We start from the raw sequence: 8,622 nt of genomic DNA, 5'->3' as shown, positions 1-8,622 counted from the left end.
GCATAGCTTTCGGTTTCAATACTTTCGGTATGTCTAGTTTTTTCTTTGATAACAATCTAGACTCTTTGGCATTTAGTTGAAGCGGTGGAGGAGGTGGCGGTCCACCGGAGGTTTCTGATGATGGTGGTGGAGGTGGAGGAGGTGGTGGTGGTGGAGCTGGTGAAGATGATGGAACTACGGTTGGTAAAGCTACACCAAGTATGGAAGTTGCTAGAAAAATCAAATTTCATCAAGTTTACATTTGTAAATAAGAAGCTAAATAAGAAGGTTAATTAGCATAAACAAGGTTAATTACCTCTCCCTGATCTCTGATATTGGCAATATTGCATAATGGTTCATTGTTGCTATGAATTGTAGTTTGATAAAGATTGATATAATTCGCGATTTTTGATATGTGAACAGCAATAGAAGTATAAAAGAAAATTTGTATTAGTATGAAAGGGAGGTCTCAAAGAATAGCAAGTTTTCTTTTTTAGTCTAACAAGATGCAGATAGTGGAATATTACTGTAAGGCGGACGCTTGGGATTTTGCCATGAATCATGCTTTCAGGGATGAAGGTAATTTTTTTATATTCCAAGGCTTATATATATATGTGGTAGGATGCTTGATATTGGCATTGTTATTTTTTTGCAGAACTGACAAAAACTGTTGCTAAAGCAGCTTCCGTTCGTTATGAACAGATTTTACAAGGTATAAAAAACTGGGAGAACTTACTGGAACAGTACTGCTGTCGTTTGGAAGTAGTTCGACAGAATAAAAAAAAATCGCTGGAAGTAGCTGTTGAGCGATTTGAAAATCAAGATTTGGCAATGTCAGAAGTAAGTTTTTTTTGTTTCTTTGAAATTAATTTTGAAGAAAGTGCTGTTTGGTGGCGTAGTTCATGCTATAAATGAAGACGTTTCCATTAACATCATTGCTATTCATCTTTATTTAATATTTTCGCAGTCAACTAATAGTGTAATAGTGTATATTTTTTAAATAGCGCTGGCATTTTTTCATTTAAAATTTTTGGAAGATTGAAGTGGTAAAATTACAAAAGAATAAAATTTTATTTAGGTTTTTAGCGAAACATCCAGTGCATTGAGTGATATATCAAAGATTTCAGCAGCTTCTGCGGCTTCAGCTCGTCGTCGAAAGCATATTGAAAAGTGAGTGATTCTGACTGGTTGATATCTAAATAGAAGTCGATACTTCATATAATTTCCTACCCATTTTGTACTTGAAGTGTAGAGAAATCACTCTTGTAATAAAACAAAAAACACATCCTTTACTGTTTTCATGCTAAGATATAGCAAGCAACTCCAATCATTTCGGTTTTTATCTATGCAAGTCCATGTCTTTCTTTGATTTGGCCAACTTGATGACATGTTAACATTTCAGTTAAAGGGAGTTTTATAATTCCAGTGGTTCATGTCATGACCACAGAGCTGTAATCTGAACCATGGTCGATCACTAAAGGATCTTTGTATCATTTGGATTCTATAGTCTTGAATATTATTTTTATTGTCACTCTTATCATGAATAGTGGGACAAAAAAGAGAAAAAATCCTAATGCATCCCATTTCATTTACTAAATTTCTCTCATGCTGTTAAAGGAAGAAAAAAGTGCTGAAGGAAGGTACGCAGTATGAGGATGCAGCGCTTTTGAATGCTTTGAAAGATATTGTTTCACTAATCGATTCTCAACAAGGTATTTAGTTCGCTTTGAGTTTATCTTGTTCAATAAAAAGTCTTTCACTTTTTAATCATATGATTCAAGGTAAGAAGAACCAGATACTTTGCTATTTGCTTTCAGTTATAGAAGACAAATTGAACAACTGTTCTGAAATGAAGTGTACGACCCATCCTAGTAGTTTCTGCGTTAACATTTAGTACGAAGTACTGCTGAATCTTATGCAGTTACTACTTAATTTATTTCAGACGAATTAATTCTTCTACTGCCTACTCTAGTAGCTGTCGACGCCATTGAAGAAGCACGTGCTTTGCAAATCCGGTTTCTTACCTTGATAAAACTTACGCACAAAGCAATTGGAATAGCTTGGCCAACTTATCTTTCCCCACATATGATACCAGGACCCTTCAGAGAAATTGTACGTTAAACCCAACCTCTAAAGATTTCCAAAGTTTTACCTTGTGTTTTACGCACTCATAAATACTCTATTTATATCCTAATTTCCATGCTAAATGAATACTTTTTCAGTATCGTGACGAGAATGGTACTATCAAACTTCCGGAAGGAAACAGTATGCCAGATAGGATACCGTTTGGTAAATTATAAAACTATTTGTAGAAGTACCTTATGTAATTATAAAACTATTTGTAGAAGTATCTTATGTACGGGACATCTTCTCTTTCTCTGTTAAAGAGAAAGAGAAGATGTCCCGTACATAAGAGACATCTGTAGATGTGAAGCAGAGCACTTCACTATGTTTTGAAGTTAACCGCCTTAACTCGGCAAAACTTTGGTAGATGGTTTACAGAATTTAAATTAAGGACAAAACATACAGAAACAGAGGTAAACATGATTTTCATTTCCAGAATCGGAACTGATGCGACCGCAGATCAGGAATGTTCTATGGCAACTTGAAATTTGCTTTTGAGTTCAGTTCATTGTTTTTATACATAATATTGTTTCTTTTCATATTCCATAACAAATAAACATAATATAAAACATAAAACAGGTCACCGAGCCAGAAAAGAGATCAAATCGAGGCGGAGAGGCTTTTAAACTTATAAATACTTATCTAAGGCTTATGCTGAAATGTCATCCTTTATAGGTTCCATCCACAACAAAGGGACGGATCTGACAATTTCAGTAAATTCATTGAACAATGCAGTAGTCCAAATGAACGACGACGGAGCAGAAAATCTGTGCCATCCATTAACATTCCTAGACACCCTCTGACTCTACTGGACACAAACTAGTCTTTTCTAAATTTCAAGAAAAGTGAGCGAACCAAATTACAAGGGCAATATCACCCGCTTTCAAATTATAAGAACTAAACGGTCTGAATTAATTTTTTAAACGGAAGCATGACTGCTGTCTCATCAGTACTTTCGCTCTTTCTCTTTGGCCCTGCTATCAACTTCTTTCGTTTTGAAATGTCTGATTTCGAAATATCGCGTCTTCGTTTTCTCCTTTTAGAAAACTTTGGTTTCTTGACCACTTTCTCGAGATCATCCTCCTGCAACATGAAATTGAAACCAAAGATGGAGAAAGGAGCAAATTTGCATTTTCCTGCAAGAGTCAACTCGCCTTCCAAACTTTAAATTGCCTGTGTCTAATTTAAATCTAATTCACTGGATTTTGCAAGACTCTGTTCCTGATTTGAATAAAATTCGCGGTTTTAGTAGTCGTACTAGAGTAAATCCGATGCATCTCCAAAACCTAAAAATTGAGCCAAAGCAATCACAAAGACATACCCTTAATTTCCTCTTCATCTGTCTTTCCTTATTCTGGTTCATGTCATTCCACAAAGTTTCATCCTCACTACTTCCACTTTCCTAAAGAATTGATTTAATTGTCAAAGAGTCTTGAACCATTGAAAATGATGCTAAACCGATAGCTGCATGCAGAAGTTTCCAATTATATCTACTTAAGATCACCGATCCGGCAAAGTTACTAATCAAAATCAGTGTCGTCAAGACATGAAAGTATCGCAACTTCAAACATGACTTTAATTAAAAACTAACGGACACCACCCGAATTTTTTACCTTTATTTCCTGCCAATCATAATTTTCCACTTTTCGCTTACTTCCATCTTCGTTATTAAGGATGGAAAGTTTATCACGCAGCAAAATTCGATTCAAACGAGCTTTGCAATAAACCTGAAAAAATGCAGATTAATTTAAAAGTACTGATCAGGAGGAAACTAATCCTATCTAGAATTGAAATCAGAAACAAATGAACGATTCAGCAAACAACCTATCATTTGCCAAAAAACCTTCAGTATTGCACAGTTCCAAAATGCATTAACTTGATGCCAACTAAACTTGAATCTGACCTCCAAATAAGAGGAAAAAATTAGATGTTTAATCAATGGAAATTTTGAACCTCGAATTCTATAAATGATTTTATAATGTTGCAGTGCTGAGGTGACTATTCAAATGCTGTGAAACTGCTGTAGAAAAGTTAAGATATGAGGAACAAGTCTTAACAAATTTAATAGCTACATTTCCAATTAATGACCTTTTTGACAAGCTTCTTTGAGTTCAATTCATGCAGTCTTACAAAGCGATCAAGAGAACAAGAGGCGATATATTCAGCTGATTGATGCGCATCAATTCCACTAACAGAACCAGCACAACCTTTATATTTACATACCATATGCACTGGAAAAGACAGAGAAGCCTTATTAATCAATTGAAAAAAGGATTCCCAAATATTCTAGCGAAGTCTGCAGGGCATTCCAAGTTGTACGAAAACTCTCGTAAATAGAAAGAAACATTGTCAGGGATTTCTCTCCATCCTATATCAGTTCATGGATGCCCTATTTGTAATGGTACTGTTCTCATCACTATAACGTCTAATTGTAATTTTTACCCCTCTACAGCCCACGCCTTTCATGTATTATTTGAGAATTTGTAAAAATTGTAAGTGAAAAAGAGCTGAATCTTACTTTTGTTTCGCAAGTCAAATAATCCTATATCACCACGAGTATTGCCAGCAACTATTTGCATTTCGTTCCGACACAAAGACATTGCCGTCAGCGGTTCCTCTGCCCACATCATTTCCTTCACCGGCCTCCGCTGTGTGCGAGGATCATAAAGTCTTATCTGCAATTGAGGATTCAAATTAGCAACTTACAGCGACCAAATTATTATAAATGCTTCGTGCAACTTTTCAACCTGAGTAATTTAATTTGCTGATTAAAAGAAGCCAAATGCATTCCACCCGCCACCATGACAATGTGTTTTACAGTCATAACAAATATACGGTACAGTACACACGTGTAGTGAAAAACGTTCACGATAGCAGCCACCAAAGTACATTGGATTTATAGTTTGATGGCTGTTAGCATGAACTTTTTCGCACTGGTTGAGCTTTTGAATTGTCTAGCTTTTAACTTTCTGGGAATTTACAAATACCCCGTTTTTCCTCAACTTTACCACCTCTTAACCAACAACAGCAATGAGGCATAAGCCAGTACCAAAAAGTTCTTTAAATTTTAGCAAGAAATCAAAAAAGTTTTTTCTAAAAACCTGAAAAACAAACCCACTAATTACCTGATGTTTACCAGTGACTGTTACAACGTTTTGTGACTTCGGTATAAACCGTATATCATTAACCCATATTGGTACTCTAAGCTGCAGTTCATCTGGGCGTACGTTTTTAGCAACAAAAATTTTTTCGCCTTTTTCAATATCCCATATTTTTAAGGGGTTCTCTTTACCACCGGTTGCGTAATGTCCTTCTTGTTCACAGCTGGGTACCATCGCGATCAGATTATTCCCTGCGTTCAATTCCTTAACTATTTCTCCAGATGGTGAAGAGACAGAAAGTTCGCCAGACTCAACTGCTGATATATACGTGCCCCTGGAAAATCAGTTTTCGAATCCCAGTATTCTCATACACTGTAGAAAAACTGAAATTCTAAAAACAAAATTATCGACTAATTTCCGTGGATCAGTCTAAAATGTGGGGTAAATGGCCGAACTGATTTGAAACAAATAGTGATTTTAAATCTAAGCATCTTTTTCACATGAATTTCCAAAAAAAAAAACAACTGCAAAGTAAACCTTCCAATGAGCACTACTTCCTTCGATTTAATAAAAGAAGTTATTCTTTACATACAATCTTTTAAGATATACCACTAACAGATCACTCCCCTGATTCCCTTTGAACGTAATTACCAACTGTAGTAACATACACTGCTGTCCTTCTTATCCCCTTAATTGCACCGCTCCCATTTTCCAAAGTAAAGAGTGTCGTGTATTCGTTCGAAGTTGTATCAAGCAATTTCAGTTGCTTATCCATTTGGGCTGTTAGCAATTCCGTCTAAGAAGAAATTTATTTCAACATCATAATATATAAATCTCTTTCAAAACTTATCCAAGTAGAGATGTTGAAAAACTAAAATTAGATATCATAAATAATCGCTCACTTGATCCTCATTCGTCCAGCTCATACAGGTTATCTCATCTTGCCTCGGTTTCAATGAAGCAATCTGGTTTATATTACTGAAAGCATTGTCCTTGAAAGAAATACCTGGAAATGATTGCAGATAATATATCAAACACACGATCATTTCTATTATGCCAGTTTTAAACTGCTGCTTCAGGAAACATATACTGCAATTCAGTATTTGCCACCATCAATTTCCTACCGGAGATTGACAACCAACATACCTCATTGAGCCAATGTCAACAAAACCATAGTGATAGATGCCAGTTGGATTATAATACAAGCAATCACATCAATATTTCTTATATATTTCTCGAGAACCTCCAATACCTTTAGCTACAACAACCTATTCAACTGATTCCAAGTTAACATAGCAAACCGCCACTTATAATTCGGGACGTCTCGACCTACCTTTCAAAGCACCCGTCGATGCACCAACGAAGCAATCCATCCCGCTACAATCTAAAATTGCAATTTCAGAAAACATGTGACGCACCAAGTCATCAGTGCGGGAAGCCGATTTTGGATTTGGAATTTCAAACCCTATTCACCAAAACATCGGACTTCCCCACGATAAGAAAGTACCTGGGAAACGTCAGCCAAGTCTCCCCACTGAAATAGTTTGTCCCCATTGGTTTAATTACCTCTCCGTTATCTTAGAAAGTAAAATCAATACTATCTTATCCAAATAAATACCCAGCGAGACATACTTTGCAATACCCCGACACAGCCAAAGTGTATCTCCAAGTCATTCTCAGAAATCTAAATTACTGGAGTGCGACTCCGCGAAAAGATATAAAACAGGTATATTTTGAATAAACTTTATTCCAAACATTTCAGCATGTGCCAAATTCAAAACTCCTTTATTCTTACAACAATAACAAAACAACGTATTTATGAGAAATGTGTTCTTGGACGACGAGTAGTGAAGACAGCAGCATTTCTTCTCTTTGCAATACGATGTGGCAATGGGAAACAAATTTTCGAATTGTGAAATTGCTTAACGGCCGCTCGTTTACAATCAGATGCTTTAATCACTTGTACTTTGATGATCTGCAGGTAAATGCTACTTGCTTTTTAATTTCAAAATATAACTGTAGACAGCTTTTGGAATAGCGAAGATAGAGGGATATGAATTTAAAGCCAAAGTTCGCTATTTTATCATTTCATTTTGTCACTCACTATTAAAAGTTATCAATATCACTGTACAAAAAGAATTAAATGACTTGTTTTCTCAAATGAAACCGGGTAAAAACCTGAATTCGGTCAGCTTGTGCCCGATGACGTGCACCCATATCCCGATAACACTGTGTTACGGCTCCAGCAATAGTATTGTCGCGGTACTCACGATACATATTGTGATGATTAGTGCGTGAGTCATACCGAAGCCAAATGCCATAATTTTTGATGTATCCTGGTCTCCTTTCAAAAACCTATAAAATACGCAGGCGTAGAAGAGTACTACATTACACAGTCCCATTTCTTTATGCATGCATTTAAGATCATGGCGTAAATAAAAGATAAAACGGTATAAGCCGTGCAGTTTATCAAGTAATGCCAAAGTAAGCTATCCCTCCGCCACAATATGCCTATCAAATTTCAATGTTTATATACGAGAGAACCTGCTTCCGATTTTACCATAAAATGAACTCAAATACCAAAGTTTTGGAATAAAGATCTTACCAATTGTTGACGGACAAGAACGATAGAAGGCAAAGCAGAATTACGGGTTTTTTTTAAAAATAGTGACCATTATGTCACCACACTTACTTCTTTGCATTCGAGAATTTCTCCATTTGCTTTCTTAACCCGTCGTAGCATACTGGTGAAATACCAAAATCTGGACTTTGCAATCACATGGTTTGATGCAAAGATCTGCATTTTATAAATTGGTGGATTATGTTCTTTCGCGGACGGCAACTTACGTCCAACCACGACAAACTCCTTCAGCTTTAATGAAAAAACTCGGTTTAGAAAAAAAAGATCCAGAAAAGGAAATAGGCTGATAACTTTCTCAGCAACCAATTACCCCGAGGTTTTTATCGAACTGAATGAAAACTTTCAGATGGAAAAAAGATCGCAAACTTATAGACTTCCATGAAAAGACTTACCGTTTCTCCCTTGGACTTCGTCGGCATTTTCCACGACTCCTTAATTTTTCAATGTCATTCGATTTAATAGTAAAGTATTTTATTTAGACATGCAAACGGCGCCAACAAAACAGCATGGTAGTAAACGCGACCCGAGACTTTGGAATTTCATTATTTCAATGACAATGATGCAAGCGAAAAAAAAAGAGAAAAGTCCCCCTTATTTAATTCTGCGGTCCTATTCCTAAGTTAATGTCTGCGCAGTAAGAACCATGACCGGAATCCATAAACGTCTGGTATTTATTGTATTTCAAAAAGAAAAATTTTTTACTTTATTTTCAATTATTGTTCTTACGATGGAATGGAATTATAGCAATAGTAATCAAATTTCCTCCATATACATATA

At 35.9% G+C, this 8,622-nt stretch overlaps 3 protein-coding genes across 3 annotated transcripts in view; 1 reads left to right on the top strand and 2 right to left on the bottom strand.

Moving 5' to 3' along the window:
* The window catches only part of LOAG_17352 (hypothetical protein), a gene marked incomplete at its 5' end in the record, with an annotated part of 10,752 nt that extends 8,065 nt beyond the window's left edge, over window positions 1-2,687 (top strand). The window contains 7 exons of the mRNA XM_020450010.1: window positions 477-558; window positions 635-819; window positions 1,058-1,149; window positions 1,597-1,691; window positions 1,922-2,091; window positions 2,202-2,268; window positions 2,540-2,687. Coding sequence (XP_020306383.1) covers window positions 477-558; window positions 635-819; window positions 1,058-1,149; window positions 1,597-1,691; window positions 1,922-2,091; window positions 2,202-2,268; window positions 2,540-2,601 — 753 coding nt within the window. The 3' untranslated portion in view covers window positions 2,602-2,687. The remainder of the gene's footprint in view (window positions 1-476; window positions 559-634; window positions 820-1,057; window positions 1,150-1,596; window positions 1,692-1,921; window positions 2,092-2,201; window positions 2,269-2,539) is intronic.
* A 5-nt stretch (window positions 2,688-2,692) lies between these two features.
* On the bottom strand, window positions 2,693-6,849 carry LOAG_10388 (NOP seven associated protein 1). The gene is made up of 9 exons (XM_003145912.2): window positions 6,538-6,849; window positions 6,107-6,210; window positions 5,873-6,000; window positions 5,229-5,538; window positions 4,622-4,778; window positions 4,192-4,334; window positions 3,717-3,830; window positions 3,425-3,505; window positions 2,693-3,186 (listed from the first exon to the last, which is right to left on the bottom strand). Exons 1-9 carry the CDS (start codon window positions 6,611-6,613, stop codon window positions 3,001-3,003), a joined length of 1,299 nt encoding a protein of 432 aa, XP_003145960.2. The 5' UTR covers window positions 6,614-6,849; the 3' UTR covers window positions 2,693-3,000.
* A 111-nt stretch (window positions 6,850-6,960) lies between these two features.
* On the bottom strand, window positions 6,961-8,434 carry LOAG_10387 (60S ribosomal protein L18a). The gene is made up of 4 exons (XM_003145911.2): window positions 8,238-8,434; window positions 7,897-8,076; window positions 7,383-7,559; window positions 6,961-7,179 (listed from the first exon to the last, which is right to left on the bottom strand). The coding sequence occupies exons 1-4, from the start codon at window positions 8,262-8,264 to the stop codon at window positions 7,021-7,023; spliced, it is 543 nt and encodes a 180-aa protein (XP_003145959.1). The 5' UTR covers window positions 8,265-8,434; the 3' UTR covers window positions 6,961-7,020.
* Between the last annotated feature and the right edge of the window lie 188 nt (window positions 8,435-8,622).

The sequence above is a fragment of the Loa loa genome, assembly GCF_000183805.2.
Source record: "Loa loa unplaced genomic scaffold supercont3.64, whole genome shotgun sequence".
Classification (NCBI taxonomy): domain Eukaryota; kingdom Metazoa; phylum Nematoda; class Chromadorea; order Rhabditida; family Onchocercidae; genus Loa; species Loa loa.
This window is presented reverse-complemented; position numbering and strand designations above follow the sequence as displayed.